Below are 22904 nucleotides of genomic sequence, written 5' to 3' on the forward strand. Positions count from 1 at the left end.
GTCCCTCTCAGTGTGTCACTCTCACAGTATGTCTCTCTCAGAGTGTGTCCCTCTCAGAGTGTGTCCCTCTCAGAGTGTGTCCCTCTCAGAGTGTGTCTCTCTCAGAGTGTGTCTCTCTCACAATGTGTTTCTCTCACAGTGTGTCCCTCTCACAATGTGTTTCTCTCAGAGTGTGTCCCTCTCACAGTGTGTCTCTCTCACAGTGTGTCCGTCAAAGTGTGTCCCTCTCACAGTGTGTCTCTCTCACAGTGTGTCTTTCAAAGTGTGTCTCTCTCAGAGTGTGTCCGTCAAAGTGTGTCTCTCTCAGAGTGTGTCCCTCTCACAGTGTGTCTTTCAAAGTGTGTCTCTCTCAGAGTGTGTCCGTCAAAGTGTGTCTCTCTCAGTGTGTGTCCCTCTCACAGTGTGTTTCTCTCAGAGTGTGTCCGTCAAAGTGTGTCCCTCTCACAGTGTGTCCCTCTCACAGTGTGTCCCTCTCACAGTGTGTTTCTCTCAGAGTGTGTCCGTCAAAGTGTGTCCCTCTCACAGTGTGTCCCTCTCAGAGTGTGTCTCTCTCAGAGTGTGTCCGTCAAAGTGTGTCCCTCTCACAGTGTGTCTTTCAAAGTGTGTCTCTCTCACAGTGTGTCGCTCTCAGAGTGTGTCCCTCTCAGAGTGTGTCTCTCTCACAGTGTGTCTTTCAAAGTGTGTCTCTCTCCGAGTGTCTCTCTCACAGTGTATCCCTCTCACAGTGTGTCCCTCTCAGAGTGTGTCTGTCTCAGAGTGTGTCTCTCTCACTGTGTGTCTCTCTCACAGTGTGTCACTCTCACAGTATGTCCCTCTCAGTGTGTTTCTCTCAGAGTGTGTCCCTCTCTCAGTGTGTGTCCCTCTCTCAGTGTGTGTCCCTCTCAAAGTGTGTGTCCCTCTCACAGTGTGTTTCTCTCAGAGTGTGTCCCTCTCACAGTATGTCCCTCTCAGTGTGTTTCTCTCAGAGTGTGTCCCTCTCAGAGTGTGTCCCTCTCAGTGTGTGTCCCTCTCAAAGTGTGTGTCCCTCTCACAGAGTGTGTCCGTCAAAGTGTGTCCCTCTCACAGTGTCCCTCTCACAGTGTGTTTCTCTCAGAGTGTGTCCCTCTCAGTGTGTGTCCCTCTCAAAGTGTGTGTCCCTCTCAAAGTGTGTGTCCCTCTCAAAGTGTGTGTCTCTCTCACAGTGTGTCCCTCTCACAGTGTGTCCCTTTCACAGTGTGTTTCTCTCACAGTGTGTCCCTCTCACAGTGTGTCCCTCTCACAGTGTGTCCCTCTCAGAGTGTGTCCCTCTCAGAGTGTGTCCCTCTCAGAGTGTGTCTCTCTCAGAGTGTGTCTCTCTCAGAGTGTGTCCCTCTCACAGTGTGTCCCTCAAAGTGTGTCTCTGGAGCAACCTGCGCGGCTGCTTTTACACTTGGGGTAGGTGATTGCGTGACACTCACAGAAACAAAGTCATAGATTTCCAGTACCATGCCAGGTTTTGAAACTGAGGTTCATAACATCTTCAGTTTCATTCAGCTCAATTCAATTTGTGTCATCTGTCGATTGCAGGGCCAGTCTGCTCCCAATCAAAATCACACAAAATTGCAATAAAAAAAGAGTAATTAGAAAGCAGAAACACTCACAGTATGAACGCCAGTGCTCTAAAAACAAGTCCAATCCACAGACTACACTGATCAAACCTTGCCCAAGGCTCAAGACTCCTGCACCTTCCACCGGCCACAGCGAGCGCTTAGAGATGACAGTGAATACCCACTCTCACCCTCATTGATGTTAATCTTGCTTGACACTTTAATCGGTGAGTTGGTTGAGTATTGGAGCCGTTCGTGGGTTAATGTTCTGCCATTAGGCATGCTCCTTTCTCAATCTCGCCCTCCACCTTGCCTTCAGAGACAGCAGAAGTGCCAGATTGCTCAGTCAGTCCAAAAACACATTGTCAAAATGTAAATTACAGGTTCCAGCCACACACAGATTAGTCATTAAAGTATATTTAAAAGATGAAGAAGTAGTTTTGTGAACTGTCTGCAGGATGTCGCCATTAGTTACGTCGGTCGCTGACACCATCTTCTTGTGAGACTATTGCTAACAAATGTTGTGAAATCTGTTGTTTTATAGCAGCAGTACATTGCAATATAATAATGATAGCAATATAGTAATACAATAACAAGTATATATTAAAATTAAATTAAATAAGTAGTGCTAAAACCATATAACCATACAACAATCACAGCACGGAAACAGGCCATCTCGGCCCTCCTAGTCCGTGCCGAACTCTTAATTTCACCTAGTCCCAGCTACCCGCACTCAGCCCATAACCCTCCACTCCTTTCCTGTCCATATACCTATCCAATTTTACCTTAAATGACACAACTGAACTGGCCTCTACTACTTCTACAGGAAGCTCATTCCACACAGCTATCACTCTCTGAGTAAAGAAATACCCCCTCGTGTTTCCCTTAAACTTCTGCCCCCTAACTCTCAAATCATGTCCTCTCGTTTGAATCTCCCCTACTCTCAATGGAAACAGCCTATTCACGTCAACTCTATCGATCCCTCTCAAAATTTTAAATACCTCGATCAAATCCCCCCTCAACCTTCTACGCTCCAATGAATAGAGACCTAACTTGTTCAACCTTTCTCTGTAACTTAAGTGCTGAAACCCAGGTAACATCCTAGTAAATCGTCTCTGCACTCTCTCTAATTTATTGATATCTTTCCTATAATTCGGTGACCAGAACTGCACGCAATATTCCAAATTTGGCCTTACCAATGCCTTGTACAATTTTAACATTACATCCCAATTTCTGTACTCAATGCTTTGATTTATAAAGGCCAGCGTTCCAAAAGCCTTCTTCACCACCCTATCTACATGAGACTCCACCTTCGGGGAACTATGCAGTTATTCCTAGATCTCTCTGTTCCTCTGCATTCCTCAATGCCCTACCATTTACCCTGTATGTTCTATTTGGATTATTCCTGCCAAAATGTAGAACCTCACACTTCTCAGCATTAAACTCCATCTGCCAACGTTCAGCCCATTCTTCTAACCGGCATAAACCTCCCTGCAAGCTTTGAAAACCCACCTCATTATCCACAACACCTCCTACCTTAGTATCATCGGCATACTTACTAATCCAATTTACCACCCCATCATCCAGATCATTTATGTATATTACAAACAACATTGGGCCCAAAACAGATCCCTGAGGCACCCCGCTAGTCACCGGCCTCCATCCCGATAAACAATTATCCACCACTACTCTCTGGCATCTCCCATCTAGCCACTGTTGAATCCATTTTATTACTCCAGCATTAATACCTAACGACTGAACCTTCTTAACTAACCTTCCATGTGGAACTTTGTCAAAGGCTTTGCTGAAGTCCATATAGACTACATCCACTGCCTTACCCTCATCAACATTCCTCGTAACTTCTTCAAAAAATTCAATAAGGTTTGTCAAACATGACCTTCCACGCACAAATCCATGCTGGCTACTCCTAATCAGATCCTGTCTATCCAGATAATTATTAATACTATCTCTAAGAATACTTTCCATTAATTTACCCACCACTGATGTCAAACTGACAGGTCTATAATTGCTAGGCTTACTTCTAGAACCCTTTTTAAACAATGGAACCACATGAGCAATACGCCAATCCTCCGGCACAATCCCCGTTTCTAATGACATCTGAAAGATCTCCGTCAGAGCTCCTGCTATTTCTACACAAACTTCCCTCAAGGTCCTGGGGAATATCCTGTCGGGACCCGGAGATTTATCCACTTTTAAATTTCTTAAAAGCGCCAGTACTTCCACCTCTTTAATTGTCATAGGTTCCATAACTTCCTTATTTGTTTCCCACACCTTACACAATTCAATATCCTTCTCCTTAGTGAATACCGAAGAGAAGAAATCGTTCAAAATTTCTCCCATCTCCCTCGGCTCCACACATAGCCGACCACTCTGATTTTCTAAGGGGCCAATTTTATCCCTCACTATCCTCTTGCTTTTAATATAACTGTAGAAACCTTTCGGATTTACTTTCACCTTATTTGCCAAACCAACCTCGTATCTTCTTTTAGCTTTTCTAATCTCTTTCTTAAGATTCCTTTTACATTCTTTATATTCCTCGAGCAATTCTTTTACTCCATGCTGCCTATATCTATTGTAGATATCCCTCTTGTTCCGAACCAAATTTCTAATATCCCTTGAAAACCATGGTGCTTTCAAACCTTTGACCTTTCCTTTCAACCTAACAGGAACATAAAGATTCTGTACCCTCATAATTTCACCCTTAAATGACCTCCATTTCTCTATTACATCCTTCCCATAAAACAACTTGACCCAATCCACTCTCTCTAAATCCCTTCGCATCTCCTCAAAGTTAGCCTTTCTCCAATCAAAAATCTCAACTCTAGGTCCTGTCCTGTCCTTCTCCATAATTATATTGAAGCTAATGCTATTGTGATCACTGGACCCGAAGTGCTCCCCAACACATACATCTGTCAGCTGACCTATCGCATTCCCTAACAGGAGATCCAACACTGCCCCATCTCTAGTCGGTACTTCTATGTATTGTTGCAAAAAACTATCCTGCACACATTTCACAAACTCTAAACCATCCAGCCCTTTTACGGAAAAGAGACAGAAAAGAACACTGAGGTGGTGCTCTTGGATTTATTGTCCATTCAAAAATTTGATGGCAGAGGGAAAGAAGCAGTTCCTGAATTATTGTGTGTGTGCCTTCAGGCTTATGTACCTCTTGCCTGATGGTAGCTCCTGTACTTCTTCCCTTTTGGATGTCTCCCGGATCCCGGGAGCCTAGTGTCCATGATGGAGCTGGCAGAGTTTACAACTTTCTGCAGCTTTTTCTGATCCTGTGCAGTGGAGCCTGTGTAACAGACAGTGCTACTGCTTAGAGTGCTCTCCACAGTATATCTGCTGTAACTTGCAAATGTCTTTGGTGACATACCAGTTCTCAAACTCCCAATGAGATATAGCTACTATTGTGCCTTCTTTATAGTTCCATTAATATGTCAGGCTCAGGCTCGTCAGAGTTGTTGACGCCCAGCAAGTTGAAACTGGTTGCCCTTTCAACTTTTGATTCCTCAATGAGGACAGATGTATGTTCTCAGAGTGCTAGAAATTCCAAAATGCTTGACAAACTTCATTCTAAACTCAAGATATTCTGCTGATGCTGGAAGTCCAAAGCAATTCATACAAAATTCTAGAGGAACTCAGTAGGTATGGCAACATTTATGGAAAGGAAAAAAAAAACATCGATGGTTCAGGCTGAGATTCTTCATCTGAATTTATTCTCCTTCCTTGAGATGTGACTCAAGATTTTCCAACTGTGATAGACACAGTTACTTAATCAACCATTCTAGTTAGCTACCCTCAGTCACTGCACTGTAGACATGTTAAACCACTGTTTATAATGCTGTTTACATTGTAAATATATGTTGGTATTTATTTATTTATGCACATTTTATTCCATATCCGTACTTTAACTTGTAACTTTATTTTTTATATTATTCTTTAATCTTTATAATTGTTGGATGTTGTTGTTTTTCATTGCATGCCGTATAGTATAGTGTACTATATACTATACTATATAGTATAGTACCATATATATAGTGTCTTAGAGTTTTTCAAGGAAATTATCAGGAAAGTGGATGTTGTCTGCGTAGACTTCAGCAAGGCATTTGACAAGGTCCAGCATGGGAGGCTGGTCAAGAAGGTTCAGTCACTTGGCATTCAGGATAAGGATTAGATATTGGCTTTGAGGGAGAAGCAAGAGGGTGGTAGTAGATGGTTGCCTCTCTGACTGGAGGCTAGTGACTAGTGGTGTGCCATTGGGATCAGTGCTGGGTCCATTGGTGTTTGTAATCTATATGAATGATCAGGATGATAATTAGTTAACTGGATCAACAAATTTGCAGATGGCACCAAGATTGGGGGTGTAGTGGACAGTGTGGAAGGCTATCATGGCCTGCAGAGGGATCTGCATCAGCTAGAAAAATGGGTTGAAAAATGGCAGATGGAGTTTAATGCAGAAAAGTGCAAGGTGTTGCACTTCGGTAGGACCAGTTGGGGTAGGTCTTACACAGTGGCACTGAGGATTCCAGTAGGATGAAGGGATCTGGGAATAGAGGTCCATAATTCATTGAAAGAGGTGGCACGAGTAAATAGGGTCGTAAAGAAAGCTTTTGGCACATTGAGTACAGAAGATTGGATGTTATGTTGAGGCTGTATAACATGTTGGTGAGGCCTAATTTGGAGTATCGTGTGCAGTTTTGGTCACCTACCTACAGGAGAGATGTAAATAAGTTTCATGGAGTACAAAGAAAATTTACAAGGAAGTTGCCAGGTCTGGAGGACTTGAGTTATAAGGAAAGATTGAATAGGTTCGTACTTTATTCATCGGAACATATTAGAGTGAGGGAGGATTTGATAGAGGTTTACAAAATTGAGAGGTATAGATAGGGTAAATGCAAGCAGGCTTTTTCTACTGAGGTTAGTTGGGACTTCACCCAGAGGTCATGGGTTAAGAATGAAAGGTGAAAAGTTTAAGAGAAATATAAGGGGAAACTTCTTCACTCAGAGAATTGTGAGAGTGTGGAATGAACTGCCAGCATGCATGGTGCATGTGAGCTTGATTTCAATGTTTCAGAGAACTTTGAGTAGATACATGAATGATAATGGGATAGAGTTCTATGGTCCCAGTGCAGGTGAATGGGACTTGGCAGCTTAAGTGGTTCAGCACAGATTAGATAGGCCAAATGGCCTGTTTCTGTGTTGTCCTTTTCTATGAGTCTATGACATGTATGATGAGTAATGTTGATCCTTGATCTTTGCTCCTTATTGTTGGTCATCCCAGCTCCTGAGATACCATTGCACTTGCCCGTCAACTACAGACAATGTTAAAAGACAAATATAACTTCATCCTCCCTACCACAGATTAGGCACAATAGTTGCTACTAAAGCAACTCGACGAGGTTATCAATTTCTTCAGTTTAAATTCCCTGTCATAGCCCAATTGATGAAATAACCCAGTTAATAACAGGTTTCCAAGAAGCAGTGTCAGGTTCAAACAGGCATGAGAACTCATGTAGAATATCATTGAAGTGCAAGCTTTGACTGTGCCATTCATTACTGGGAAGTATTCTGTGGAGTTTCATTTTGTTTTCAGCCACAGTGGCGCAGCAAGTGCAATACTATTACAGCTCGGGTCACTGGAGTTCAGAGTTCAATTCCAATCCATCTGTAAGGAGACTATACATGCTCCCCGTGGAATGCACGGGCTTCCTCGTCCAAAGACGTACTGGTTGGTAGATTTATTGGTCATTGTAAATTGTCCGGTCATTTGGCTAGGGTTAATTAGGACATTGCTGGGCATGCGTTTCAAAGGGCTGGTAGGGCCTATTCCATGCAGTATCTCACTAAAATAAATAAATAAAATGCTTATTCAAAGAGTGGACTAGTGGATATTTCTATCAAGTTCCAAATGGAAACGTTTCTTCCACCAGCAAACAAAAGATAAGTCTAGCCAACACAATTTGCCGTACAGCAGAAACTGAATATGCAGGTTTTCCCCTTCTATAAAAGGTACTGTTATCTCACACACCATCCAAAACGATATACTTCTTGCTGAATGGAGAGGTTAGAGTAAGCTATCACCTTCCTGTGTGATTCATGACAAAAGAAAATTGTTTCCATATGATTCAATTCTGATTTATCCTGTATGAAATTAATTTTCCTGTTCAGGAAGCTTTTACAAATAATACACACCACATGCTATCCTGCTCCTTTCGACGTAAGCTGATCTGGGAGCAGGGAGTGATTTCATTAGACTGCATTTTTCCATTTGCTACCAGATTTTATTCACCATCAGTGGTGAATTGTCCTCAAGTTAGCTCTTCGACATTTGCTTAATGACATGGTGTAAAGGTCAAGAGGGAGAGAGTGGTGGAAAGTGGTAATGGCAAATGATCTGCTGATCCCACATCCCAATGAGAGCAGTTGTGGCTCAATCTTCTAACCTTTCATTCGCTGAGAATCTCAGAGTTGTATACGGTGACATAAACAATATGTACTTTGAACTTCGATAGAAGTCTCTATCTCTAGAGTCACAACTCAAGGCAGGAGAATAAAGTGCAAGCAGTTTAGAAGCTCTAACATTGAGGATAAGGTTCAACATTATTTGCCATATATATTTACACTATTAACAGTTGCTGTGGTGCGTTGATGCGACATGCATATATATATATATATATATATATATATATATATATATATAAAATACTTCAGGACAGTACTGTACATGGATGGGAGGTGTATGAAGAACTTGGCTCCTAGTGCAGGTTGATGGGACTAGGCAGAATGATAGTTTGGCATGGACTAGATGGGCCAAGGGGCCTGTTTCTGTGCTGATATCTATCACTCTATAACTTGTTGAAAAATAAAGCACCTCTTCTAGTTACCCACTATTGATCTGTGCAGTATTGCATTTTGTGATTCAGTAAATGCTGTTAATTGTATCATTTAATGCAACATTTGTCTAAAGCAGGAATAGGATTGACTTCGTTAAACATATAATTCTGGTATTAATTTATATCATTTTTTTGAAAAAACTATATTAATTTATATAGTTTTTTTAAAATGACACTTTACATCTTCATTTAAGCTGAAAAGTGTCTTTTTTAAAAACTCTATAAACCATTATATTGGAAGCCATATGGTTTGGGATCTAGTTGTCTAACAATATGGCCAGCTCTGTCATGGACACTAGCCTTCTCAGCATTCAGGAGTTCTTCAAAAGGTGATGCCTCAAAAAGGCAGCTTCTGCCACAAAAGACCCTCACCTCTAGGGCTTCAAAAAGGCAGCACCTGTCTTAAAAAGAGCCTCACCATCTAGGACATGCCCTCTTGTCATTGCTACCATCAAGGAAGAGGTACAGGAGCCTGAAGACACACACTCAGCATTTCAGGTACAGCTTCCTCCCCGCCATCATCAGATTTCCGAACAGCCCATGAACACAATCTCACTATTTCTTTTATTTTTTTTTCCTCTCTTTTTGCATCACTTAATAAATTTATTTTATTTACATATATATTCCTTATTTCAATCCTTTATTAGCAATTATCAAACATACAATTAATCATTATTGAGCTTTATCTCAGTGGTCAGCAAAGATATAGCCTCTGCGGTCCCAAAATTACCACAAAATAAGTATGAATATGTAACTTATTCCCTTCACTATGACTTAGGCTATCACGGTCTTTCCGTGACCATGATTGGTCTTGGCAATTTTTTCTACAGAAGTGCCTTCTCCTGGCAGTGTCTTTACAAGACGGGTGACCCCAGCCATTATCAATACTCTTCAGAGATTGTCTGCCTGGTGTCAGTGGTCGCATAACCAGGACTTGTGATATGCACCAGCTGCTCGTACCACCTGCTCATCCACCACCTGCTCCCATGGCTTCATGTGACCCTTATTGGGATGGAACATGGGGTGCTAAGCAGATGCTGAACCTTGCCCAGTGCCAGCGCTCGGGGTTCAATTCCACCCGTCTGTAAGGAGTTTGTACGTTCTCTCTGCAACCATGTGGCCTTCCTCTGGGTACTTGGGTTTCCTCCGCCATTCCAAAGATTAGTAGGTTAATTGGGCAGCACGGTCTCTGGGCAGAATGGCCTTTTACTGCTGTATTTCTAAAGAGGTGAATTAGTTTGGCACAACATCACAGGCAGAATGGCCCATACCTATGCTGCACCGTTTTATGTTCTGAGTGAAGTTTTGTCTGTCTTTATCAGGTCCAGATTTCCAAAAGCTGAGCAGACTCGCTCAGCTCCTGCAGGAAACGTCCATCTCCATCGATCACTCACTCTTTGATGACTACAGTATTGAAACTCTACAATATGTGTGCGGGAAAATTCTGAACCAGTTGCAGAAAAAGGGACTCTTCGTTCTCGCGAGACAAGTGGTGGACCTTGCCGGTTTGTCAGTGGACAGTTTGCTTGTTGAGGAGGTGATGTTTTCCATTTATAAATACAGTGGATTCCCGCTAATTGGGCAATTGCTTAATCGGAGCAGCCGTTTACTTGGGACACCTTTAAAGATCAAAAACTATATCAAGAAAATAGCTGAGACTCCATTTGTTTATTTGAGGCACTATGCCACTTAACTGGGGCAGGAGACTGTTACCGAACAGTTTCTAACTAGTGTCAGTCACGTGCATTGGTGTGGCTGTCAGACACTACACAGCGTTTAGAACGATCAGTTTTTACTGTCAATTCTGTGTTCAAAAAGCAGTGATTTTTGTCACTGATAGTTAGCAAGAAATAAGCAGTAAGACAATTCCGAAGTGTTCTGCTCACTGTGGTTTCAAGCTTTCAGGCCTGGAGTTGTCAGAAACAGCCGGAGGTAAAAATGAAACAATTTCACTACTTCAACAAGTTAGCAATTAAAAAGGCATCAGCAATCATCTTAAATGTTACAATGAAAATGAATATTTGGAGGACACAATTGTTGATAGCATGGTATGAAGGCAGTCCATTACCTACACTGGGTGTCTGTGCTGATTTTGTTTATTTTCAGTCAATCAAAAGATCTTGGCAGATGAATTCCTGCATTGATGACTAATATTAACTAATACACAGTTTTATAGTACTAGGGTATTGGTAGTGTTCTAATCTGTTCTGAATTTCATTTAAATACTTAACTTGTAACTCAGTTTGTCTTTTTTGTACCTTTTAACTATTTCCATGAAACCTTGGCTAATTGTGCTGATCCTGATGTGTCCCAATAAACTGGAATCCACTGTTTGTGATCACGGGTAACCATGATAGATTGGGTCAAATATGCCTCACTTTTTGGTCAAAACCCTGCAATATAATTTGTTTTCTCAGTGGAGGGTATTGACAGAACAGAAGCTGTTTGAAATTTTTATTCCTGAGAATGGAATTAAACTGAAAACCTTGTGTTTCAGGACAATGAAATGTAGCCGCTGTTTTATTATTGGATACGTGTTTGACATTTTATACACAGCAAACTGCAGCAAATACCAATCTGAACATCACAAGAGGTTCTGCAGCTACTGTAAGTCTTGAGCAACACACACAAAATACTGGACGAATTCAGCAATTCAGGCAGCATCTATGGTGGAGAATAAACAGTCAGCTTTTCAGGCTGAAACACTTTCATCAGCACTGGAAAGGAAGGTGGTAGAAGCCAGAGTAAGATGGTGGGATGGGAGGGGAAAGGAGTACAAGCTGGGATGTCATAGACCAGGGCTTTGAGTATCAGGGTTGTGGTGTCATAGACCAGGGCTTTGAGTATCAGGGTTGTGATGTCATAGACCAGGGCTTTGAGTATCAGGGTTGTGGTGTCATAGACCAGGGCTTTGAGTATCAGGGTTGTGATGTCATAGACCAGGGCTTTGAGTATCAGGGTTGTGGTGTCATAGACTAGGGCTTTGAGTATCAGGGTTGTGGTGTCATAGACCAGGGCTTTGAGTATCAGGGTTGTGGTGTCATAGACCAGGGCTTAGAGTATCAGGGTTGTGATGTCATGGACCAGGGCTTTGAGTATCAGGGTTATGGTGTCATAGACCAGGGCTTTGAGTATCAGGGTTGTGATGTCATAGACCAGGGCTTTGAGTATCAGGGTTGTGGTGTCATAGACCAGGACTTTGAGTATCAGGGTTGTGGTGTCATAGACTAGGGCTTTGAGTATCAGGGTTGTGGTGTCGTAGACTAGGGCTTTGAGTATCAGGGTTGTGGTGTCATAGACTAGGGCTTTGAGTATCAGGGTTATGGTGTCATAGACTAGGGCTTTGAGTATCAGGGTTGTGATGTCATAGACCAGGGCTTTGAGTATCAGGGTTGTGGTGTCATAGACCAGAGCTTTGAGTATCAGGGTTATGGTGTCATAGACTAGGGCTTTGAGTATCAGGGTTGTGATGTCATAGACCAGGGCTTTGAGTATCAGGGTTGTGGTGTCATAGACCAGGGCTTTGAGTATCAGGGTTGTGGTGTCATAGACCAGGGCTTTGAGTATCAGGGTTGTGGTGTCATGTCGCAGTTGTACAAAACAGTGGTTAGATTCACTTAGAGCAGGGGATTCCAAACTGGGGTCCATGAACTCCATGGTTAATGGGAGCGGCCATGGCATTGAAAACCACAGTTGTGGTTTCTGCATAGCTAGAAAGGATGAAGTAGCAACAGGGAGAGTGCAGAAGAGGTTCACTAGGATATCATTTGGAATGGAGGGCTGAGGTTGAATAAACTGGTGTTGTTCTCAGTGGAACATAAGGAGGCTGAGGAGTGACTTTACAGAGGTCTATAGAATTTTGAGAATGAAGTTGGTGTTTTATTTTAACTCGCAGGTAACACCACAATGGTGTTATAGTGGTCAGAGGAATGGGTTATCTAAGATTACAGTGGCATCTAGATCAACTGAAGAGGTGGGCAGAAGAGTGCAGATGGGGTTTATCTACATGAGCTGCTCCACTTTGAAAAGTTAAACCATGTCAGGACTTGCACAGTAAATGTCAAGGTCCTGGAGACCATTGTAGAACAGAGACCGGGGGGTATAGATACAGTTCCCTGAAAGGAGAGGCAGAGTAGTTAGGGTGGTGAAGAAGGTGCTTGGCACACTTGCCTTCATCAATCAGGGCATTGATGGCAGGAGTTGGATGTCATGCTGCAGCTGTGCCATCGTCAAGGTCCCCCACTATCCAGGCCATGCTCCCTTCTCAGCTCTGCCTTCACTCCGAGTAGGTAACTTCACTCACCTCAACACTGAATTGATTCCATCACCTATAGACCCACTTCCAAGGGCTCTACAATTCATGTTCTCAGTGTTTTCTATTGACCTATCTATCTACATTATTTATTTATTATTTGAGGGTTTTTTTTGTTTTTGCACATTGGTTGTTTGTCTGACTTTGGGTGTAATTTTTCATTGATTCTATTGTGTTTTTTTGTTCTACTGTGTAAGCCCCCAAGAAAATGAATCTCTGAGTAGTATATGGTGATGTGTGTGTGCTTTGGTAATTTACTCTTCAGTAGTGAGAACACCTTTGTACCTTTATGTACAGGTCTGGTTGCCCAGCTGCAGGAAGTGTACCATTAAGCTGGAAAAGGTGCAAGATTTAAAGGACGTTACTGGGACTGGGGAGGCTGGATTGGCTGGGACAATGTTCCTAGGAGCTTGGGAGCCTGAGGGGTGACTTTAAACATTATATAAAATCACAAGGGGCATAGATAAAGTGAATAATCATCATCTTTTTCCCAAGAGAGGAGAGTCCAGAACTAGAGGGTGGTGGTGTATGGAAGGTACCTCCGGAGGAAACTGTAAAAGTGGGTACGATTGTATTTCAAAGGGTATTCGGACATATAAATGCATCGGAAACGCGAGAGGATTGTGAGCCAAATGCAAGCTAATGGGAGTGGTTCAGGGCCAAAGAGGCCAATTTAGAGCTGTGTAACTCTGACTCTGAGTGACATGGGAAGGACAAATGTTCGAATCTTTTTCTCAGGGGCATGTGGTGATGAGAGGGAAGAAATTTAACTGGTCTGGGACTGGAGCACATCACAGAATTGTTTTCAGTTTATAAACCTGCTCGAGCTCTCAGGTCTTCTTCCACTGATCTCATAAATGTAAACAATCTCCCTCAAAAGGTAATTGGCAGGTCGGCTTTTTTGAACTACGCTCCTAAACTGTGGAATTCAATGCCTGAAACGATAAGGGATGCAGACTCAGTGAAATGCCAGCCCAAAACCTATTTATTTAATCTTTCAGTCTTTTATTTCATGTTTGCACTTCATCTGTATGAAAAGTGCTCGATAATTCAGTTATTATTATTATAATTGAAGGTTAGGCTTTCCACACAGAAGGTGTGCATAAGTAGAACGGGAACTGGTGGAGGCAGATACAGTTGCAAAGTGAAAAGGCATTTGCATAGGTATGTGTGGATAGGAGAGGAGTGGAGGGATATGGGCTTACTATAGCAAACAGGATTTGCATAGATATCTCTACCTGACTCCTTCGTCCACTCGTCCTTCCCCACTGATCTTACCCCTGTAAAGGAGACAAGCGCTACACCTGCCCTTACACCTCCTTCCTCATCATCACTGAGGATCCCCAGCAGCCCTTCTAGGTAAGCTGGCACTTTCCCTGCGAGTCCCTCAGGGTTGCACAAGTATTCACTGCTCGTGGCACAGCTTCTTCTGCATTGAGGCCCAATGATCTGGGAACCAGTTTGTCAAGTACTTTAGTTCTGTCCGTGACAAAAGGCGGGTTTTCCCATTCCCATCCCGACATGTCCATGGCCTCCTGTATTGCCACTATGGAGCCACTCTCATGTCTGTGGAGGAATACCCCATATTCCATCTGGGTAGCCTCCAAGCTGCCTGCATGAACATCGATTTCTCCGACTTCCAGTAATTTTGTCTGCCCTCCCTCCTTCATTTTTCCGTTCCCCATTGTGGTTCCCCTCTTACCCTTTCTGGTCTCCTCACTTGCCCATCGCCTTGCACTGGTTTCCCTCAGCCTTCACTTTCTTCCCCGGTCTTCTGTCAGATTCTTTCTTCTTAGTCCTTTCTATTTGCTCTCGAGCTTCTTACTCCATCCCCCCTCACCTGGGCTCCCCTCTCACCAGCCAGTTTGCACTCCTCCCCTTCCCTCCACCCTCTTATTCTGCCTTCTTCCCCCCCCCCCCACCTCCTTTCCAGTCCTGATGAAGGATCTCAACCTGAAACGTTGACTGTTTATTCCTCTCCATGGACACTGCCTGACCTGCTGAGTTGCACCAGCATTTTGTGTGTTGTATAGATAGGTGGGTGGACAATAGTCAGAGGCATTCGTGTTCTATGAATCGACATAAAAAGTTTCAATGTACTGTGTTTGGACCCATTATTTAATTTCTTTTTTTTTTACAGGTATCTCAGGAATTACAAAACCTGAAACAACGTGGTCAGTGGCAAAGGAAAGAGACCAGAATAAATTTTTGGAAGAAGTGCCATGATTGTTTCAAAAATAATTTTATCTCCAATGTAGTTGCCTCTGAATTCTTTCTGTGCCAGGCTACAGATAAGTCCTTCACTAACTCACAGCCACCATTACCCTTCAAAGAACAGCTCCTGGCTATCCAGGAGAAGTGCCTGCTCCTGACCATCGCAGGACACTGGCTGTCAGGCAGCACACCTCCATTCCTAGAACAGCTGGAAGAAGTAGAGAAAAGGATTTGGTTGTGTCGCATCAGTCAGCAGACTTTGCTGATGTCCACAGCTTCCAGATTTGCTTGGCAGGTTTCAGTCTGTGGTGAACTTACCTTTGAAGATGCCACCAAAGAGTTCCTCTTCTCAAAGCTGCCTGCCCTGAACTCGCCGAAATATCTCAAGCTGGAAGGATTTCCAAACAAGGACATGGCTTCCAACTGTAGACTTGAAGCAGTGGAGCAAGAAGCCCTTAGTATTTTGATTGGAAGTTTATTAGATGGAGGGTGCATCCATGAAGCCAGTAGAGTCTCCAGATATTTTGAATTTTATAACCAAGATCTTTCACTAGTTCTCCATTGCAGAGCTCTGGCCTCGGGGGAAGCACAAGCGGCTGATCTCCACCCTGCTATCAAAACCATCTTGAGTGCAGGTGCTGCTTTGAACGGAGAGACGAGACACCCTCGAAAAAGGATCTCAAGCAGTAAGTCGATTTGTAATTGTTTCAGTGCATTAATGGACTTTTACAATCTCTTCAGGAAGCTCTCTGACCTACTGTGGGGGTGTCAGAATCTATGAAAGGGCAGACATGAGACTGGAGATGGTCATTCTTGGAGAAGAAAAAAAACTGCAGAGGAACAGCAGATCAACTCTCAATAGAGGTGCACAAGATGATAGAGGCATAGGGACAAGCCAGAGCCTTGTTCCCCAGAGTGGAAATGCATTTTTGATAAGCTCACAGATGGAAGAAAAATGGGGGGTTATATGGGAGGGAAAAGTTAGATTGATCTTGGTGCAGCTTAAAGGATCGGCACAACATCTTGGGCTGAAGGGCCTGTACTGTGCTGTACTCTTCTATATATAGATGGATAGTGTGCTGGAAATTTGTCATCCTAAGAAGCCTTTTAAAATGTAAAGTTTATAGGGATAATAAAGATAACACAGGGAGCATTGTCATAAATCTCTCTCCATACTTATTCTTAATTCGAAATGCAATTTAATCCGTACACTGCTCGCTGGGAGTAGTACAACTACTGTTCATCATTGTGAGAGTAACTCTGTCTGAAGGGTAATGATCCTGCCACTGAGCCAGGAATAATTATCACTGGGTGAATGATTTCACACGTAGTCAATAACTGTTTGCAAAGATCTGGTTGTATTCGAGAGTGCTGACTTTGAAGGAATCTCCTGAGGTTTAAGAGCATTGGTTCATTTTGTACACACACAGCGTGCAGGAAGTTAAGAACATCCTTGGGGTTTGGGTAAAAGCGGTGAGGTAATTGGACTTGTTGCCCCATTTTAGAGCAATCCATTCTGGCAGAGAAGCATATGGGTTACTTTCCATTGTTGGCTGAACCATAGGATATAAGATTAGGGAGGACAAGTTGGAACTGTAGAAACATTCGGCCAGCACTATATCACTGCACACAATCCAGAGTTTGCTCAGTACAGGAAGAATGAAGGAGAGTTCTGGTCTACAATAATGTTGGCAGTGTTGACAGATTTTGGTTTACTTTGAAGTTTGAAGCTGAGAGGAATTTAAAATAAATAGCAAAATCAAATTGGGTCCTCATCTTCTTACCCCTTGCAGAGCCGTTAGTGACCTGGGCTCTTAGATCTGTGTGCCATGGTAGTGTAGGGGTCAGTTTGGAGTTCAATTCAAACATCGTCTGTCCTCCCCATGGAATGAGCGGGTTTCCTCCTGGTGCTGTGGTTTTGTCCCACTGTCCAAAGACACACTGATTAGCTGGTTAATTGGTCATTGTAAACTGTCCCGTGATTGTGTTACGGTTAAATCAGGGGTGGGCCGGAGGTTGCTGGGTGGCGTGGCTCAAAGGGCTGGAAAGGCCTATTCTACGCTGTATCTCTAATTAAATACAGTGCTGTGCAAAAGTCTCAGGTACATGTATATGGCTAGGGTGCCTGAGATTTTTGCACAGTCCTGTAGTAATTTTATGTATTGCACTGTGCTGCTGCTGCAAAAAAAAACAAACAAATTTCTTGACATGAGTGATGATAAACCTGATTCTGATATGGGTCTACATTGTGGGGTGAGAGTGGGAAGGGGGCAGGGAGAGGGGAGTCATGGTTGTGAAAGGGGAAGGGAGAGGGGAAGAGAGCAGGAAGCACCAGAGAGACATTCTGTAATGATCAATAAACTAATTGTTTGGAATGAAATGACCTTGCCCAGGGTCTCAGGGCCCACACCACCCCTCACCCCTGGAACTCCTTCTCTGCCACCTGTCCCACCCTCCTCCCGCGGCGCTCTACCCTTGCCCTATCCAACATCCTTTGCTGCTGCCAGACTTACAAACTCGCTCTCTGCTCCACATTGAAAAAACAAGACTGTGCAGAAGTACTCTACAGTATGTAGAAGGGCTGTATACTTTATAATGTGGCTCAAACTCCAACAGTACATCAGAGGTTCGGACCATGATTGCAGAGAAGGGGGAAGGCAGTAAGCAAAGGAGAGCCCCGCCATCTGTATATAATCTCCCTCTGGATTTCCTCCTCTTTCCCTTTCTCCCATGGTCCACTCTCCTTCCTTCCTTCTTCAGCCCTTTCCAGCTATCACTTCCCAGCTTCATCCTTCCTTCCCCCTCACCTGATTTCACCTATCATCTGCCAGCTTGTAGTCTTTCCCCTCCACACACCCCCACCCCACCTCTTACTCTGGCTTTTCCTCCTGCCTTTCCAGTCCTGATGAAGGGTCCCAGTCTGGAACATTGACTGTTTATTCCTCTCCATAGATGCTGCCTGACCTGCCGAGTTCCTCCGGCATTTGGTGTTTGTTCCTCTGAATTTACAGTATCTGCAGAATCTCCTGTTTAAGTGGGCGTTCAATGTGACGTAATTTACAAGACTATGAATGACAGCTGGGATTAGATGAGATAGTTCCTTGTAAGTTGTGGACTGAACAGTCTGCATGGGTCTCTGTACTTCAAGGACTTTGCGGGATCGGAACTGGAAGGGCAGAAGTGAGCTGTGTTCTTTGCAGCAGTTTGCTACCTTGGTACTTGGTTGGTTACGAAAGAGCACGTTGTTACCACAAAGAGAGAGGCTTACATTAAGTTGCATTCTTTTGTCATGAATGGATGCTTTCCATTCAAGTGATTCCTGAGATGATTATAATTAGTCTATTTCAGGTTGGTATTTTTTAGTGTTGCTTTTTTGTGCAGTTTTTGGATGACACGGAAGTATAGCTTAATGCTACATCACAGGTTAATGTGGAAACTGGAAGCTCATGGTGTAGGAGATTGGCGTACAGTTATTACAGCTTCAGGGACCTGGGTTCAATTCCCTCTGTTGTCTGAAAGGATTGTGTATGTTCTCCTTCTGACCATGTGGGTTTCCTCCGGACACTCTACTTTCCTCCCACATTCCAAAGATGTAAGGGTGAATGGATTAATTGGTCACATGGGTGTGATTGGGCTGGAAGTTTCCCTTACCGTGCTGATTCTCTTAATTTTTTTTAAGTTCTTCTTTATTCGATCTGATCATTCACTTTGCATATTGTAGCTAAATGGTTGCCACAAGTAATAATGTTCCACATTTGGGCTGTACAGGAAACTCTTTATTGTTGCACCATCTTTAAACAATCATTTTTTGTTTTCTCCTGACAGTGGGCAATATAAGTTCATCATCTGTTCTGAGTCTAGAAGACAACGTTGTTAAAGACCAGGTCGTTAATGATCTGCAGGTTCTCATTGATGAATGCAGCCATGGAAAGAGTTACTGCCACCAGGTTCTTAGCTTATTCGAGCTCTCAAAGGTACAATCATTCATGTAGTAATCTGCTACCAATTATTACCACTGTTCTTAAACCATAAGCAGCTAAAAATACACTCAGTGGCCCCTTTATTAGGTACGGGTGTTGAACCCGGTGTGGCCTTCTGCTGTTGTAGCCCATCCACTTCAAGGTTCAACATGTGCATTCAGAGATGCTTTTCTGCATGTTGTAATGTGTGTTTATTTGAGTTACCATCACCTGTGTGTCAGCTTGAATCAATCTGGCGTTTCTCCTCTGACCTCTCTTGTTAACAAGGCTTTCTCACCCACAGGACTGCCGCTCGCTGGGTGTTTCTCTGTTTATCACACCATTCTCTGTAAACTCTAGAGACTTGTGACATCAGCAGTTTCTGAGATACTCAAACCACCCCATCTGGCACAAATGATCATTCCACAGACAAAGTCACTTCGATCACATTTCTTCCCCATTCTGATGTTTTGTGCAAACAGCAGCTGAACTTTCTGACCATACATTTATGCATTAAATTGCTACTGCGTAATTGGCTGTTAAGAAATTTGCATTATCGAGTAGGTATGCCTAATAAAGTGGCCACTGAGTGTAAGTCAGAGCTTTTATCTAACCATTAATTAGCTTATTTCTTTGAATTCTGTTCTTGAATTTTATGTTGGTTTCTTTGTGAGTGAATTATTTCATGTTGTAAGTAAACTTAATTCCTTTAAAAATATATTAGTTCAAAAATGTTCTTAGTCAGGTATTTAATTTTCACTCCCCTATAGGAGCTTGGCTTTTCTTTCAATGATATCTCAACACAAGATTCCAACACGGTTCTGCGGAAAGTGTTATCGTCACAGCAGCCTGACCGTTACAAAAAGGCGCGGGCATTTATTACCACACGAGGACTGAAGGCAGAGGCAGTGGCAGCTCTGGTAGCGGACGAAGTGGTCCAAGCATTGCTGTCTTCAGCACAATCCAAAGGTAAACTATCAGCCTTGTGTTTACCGGGACAGGTTGCATGGGCAGTGTGCAGAGTGAGTGGGAAACCCAGAACTCCGGTTCTCTCTGCAGGCAGAGTTTTCAACTCCAAAGTGTAATCTAACTTCCAGAGAAAAGCGTTATCCTGATCAGTGTGCCCTCTGGAGCAGGTCTGATCTCTGATCATTGCGGAGAGTCTGATCCCAAGACAAAGGATTGAAATCAGAATCAGTATCACCAACTTAGATGACGTGAAACAACCCGAATGCTCTGGATTGCGAGCTTCTGCAGAAACTTTTGTGTTTAACACCATAATTCTCCATTCTACATCCACTCTGATCTGTCCTTCCTTTACTTTGTCCACCTATCCCTCCCAGCTTTCATTTCATCCCCCTCCCCTTCCCCCATCCTTTCCCCTCACCTGGTCTCACCTCTCACCTGCCTGCTTGTACTTTAACACCCCACATTCTCCCGTTCTAGCTTCAGTCCCCTTCCTTTCCAGTCCTGATGAAGGGTCTCAGCCTGAAAAGTTGATTGTTTATTCCCCTCCATAGATGTTGCCTGACCTCCAGCGTTTTGTGTGTTGCTGCAGAATGTCTTGTGTTTATAACACGAAATGTGTCATTTTTCAGTAGTAGTACCGTGCTAGGACATAAAATTACTATAAATTACAAAAATAAGTAGTGAACAACGGAATAACTTTCTGAAATCCTCCAGCATTTTGTGTGTGTGTGTCGCTCTAAATTTCCTGCAGAATCTCTACTACTTATAATGAAGTAGTGTTTGTGGGTTCATGAATCATTCAGAAATCTGATGTCAGAGGGGAAGAAACTGTTTTTGAATCACTGACGGTGGGTCTTTGGGTTCCTGTACTTCCACCCTGATGGAAACAGCTTGGTGTTGTGTGATGACAAGAAGCTGGCTGTAGGAGAAAGTACGTGCTCTGCAAGCCCATTAGCGATATCCAGTTGGGTCAGTGTTGGGGAAGTGTAAAGGCACAACTAATAAATCCTCTACCTCGCAGTGTCAGAGTCCCGATTCAGTCCTAACCTCGGGTGCTGAGTGTGTGGAGTTTGCACGTTCTTCCTGTCATTGTGTGCTCCAGCATCCTAAAGACCTGAGAGTTAGTAGGTTAATTGGACATTATACATTGCCCCCAGTGTGTGGGTGAGTGCCAGATTCTGGGACAGTTGACAGGAATGTGGAGATGTGGGGAACGTCAGGATTAGTATAAACGTGGACGTGGTGGGCCAAAGAACCTGTTTCTATGTTGTATGTCTGTATAACTACCTTCTCCCCTCACTACAGCTGCCTGACCTCTTTAGCACTGGGAAACCCAGGGGTTGCCAACCTAGAATCTGTGGACCCCTTGGTTAATGATAGGTCCAATGGCATAAAAAGGTTTGGGAATCCCTGGTCTAATCAGATGCACTGAAGCTGCGAGGGAAACCCGGTGGGTTAGGCAGCATCCGTGGAGGGAAATGAACAGGTGACGGTTCAGGTCTCGACCCTTCAGCTGGCCTGCATTGCAAACCTGCCAACTGACCACAGACGCTGCCTGACCAGCCGAGAGTGGCCCAGAACAACCCACAGGCTGGGTGGGCTGCTTCTCGCGTTATTGAAACCTGTGAAATTGGCCTGCCCAGTAATATATTAGCTGCATCCATATCCTTTGATGATAAATGTACTTTGAATATACCCCCAAGTAGGCTTCCTGCCGCCTTCTGATCCCTTTCACGTTCCAACATATGGAGCACACCAAACCTTTGTTTGCCTAACTCGCAAAGAATGCTCGCCATTTCCACACGGAAATTTATTTTATCATCTATGTGAATGATTGCTTGTTTTCAAAAATGAGGCTTATCCAAAATTCCCTTTGTACAAACACTTCAAAGATCACAGGGAGACTCAAAACCCCTTTCTGAGTAAATGTATGTTTGAGATTTACCAAAACATCGCACAGACTTTGATGAATAACATTTGTTTTTTCTAAATCTGATTCCTGACTTCAAAAGGAGTTAATTGAAGTGTTTACCTTGCTGAAGGAACTCCAGGGGTAACTTCAAACTATTTCCTATTTATATACCGTTAAAGCAGTAATACATTAAGTAAAATGAAGCATTGGAAATATGAATTCAAACACACAAAATGCTGGAGGAACTCAGCAGATCCCGAAAAAGGGTCTCGGACTTGAAAAATCATCTATTTATTCATTTCCATAGATGCTACCTGGCCTGCTGAATTCCTCCAGCGTTTTGTGTGTGTTGCTCCAGAATTTCCAGCATCTCTTGCATTTGGATTGTTTTATTAGAGTCATAGAAGCATAGAACAGTCGAGCACAAAAACAGGCCCTTCAGTCTGTGCATTTATTATTGTCACATGTGCCAAGACACAGTGAAAAGCCTGTCTTGCATGCTGTTCATACAGATCAGGTCATTATGCAGTGCATTGAGGTAGAACAAGTTAAAACAGTCAGCGGAATAAAGTGTAAAAGCTACTGAGAAGGTGCAGGTAAACATTAAAGTGTAAGATCATAACGAGAGGGGGTCAGCTGAATGTTTCTCGCCGGGGACTGTTGATTCTGAGTCAGCTTTGCTTTTGCTGGTGGGCCTGTGGTGTTTCCCCAGAGAGAGAGAGGTGGGCTCCTGGTCCAGATGTCCAATATCAGAGGGCAGGCTTTAAGGTGAGGGGGGAGAATTTCAAGGGAGATGTCAGGGGCAAGTTTTTTACACAGAGCCTGGAATGTGCTACCTGGAATGGTGGTAGGGGCAGGTACATTAGGGGTAATTAAGAGATGTTTAGATAGGCACATGAATGTGAGGAAAATGGAAGGATGTGGTCATTGTGTAGGCAGAGGGGATTAGTTTAGTTGGTCATTTGATTGCTAATTGGTTCAGCACAACACTGTGGGCTGAAGGGCCTGTTCTGTGAGTGCTTCTGGCTGGGAAGTCACCAAGGAGCAGGTCAG

The 22904-nt window shown here is 43.4% G+C and overlaps 1 protein-coding gene across 2 annotated transcripts in view; it reads left to right on the forward strand.

Annotated features, from left to right (window-relative positions):
* spg11 (SPG11 vesicle trafficking associated, spatacsin) overlaps positions 1–22904 on the forward strand; it is a 213490-nt gene that overhangs the window by 161687 nt on the left and 28899 nt on the right. For both annotated transcript variants that reach the window (XM_059953035.1, XM_059953036.1), the window contains exons 29-32: positions 9808–10022; positions 14938–15697; positions 18837–18985; positions 19741–19939. In XM_059953035.1, the coding sequence (XP_059809018.1) occupies positions 9808–10022; positions 14938–15697; positions 18837–18985; positions 19741–19939 (1323 nt within the window). The remainder of the gene's footprint in view (positions 1–9807; positions 10023–14937; positions 15698–18836; positions 18986–19740; positions 19940–22904) is intronic.

This window comes from Hypanus sabinus, chromosome 28 (assembly GCF_030144855.1).
Source record: "Hypanus sabinus isolate sHypSab1 chromosome 28, sHypSab1.hap1, whole genome shotgun sequence".
NCBI lineage: Eukaryota > Metazoa > Chordata > Chondrichthyes > Myliobatiformes > Dasyatidae > Hypanus > Hypanus sabinus.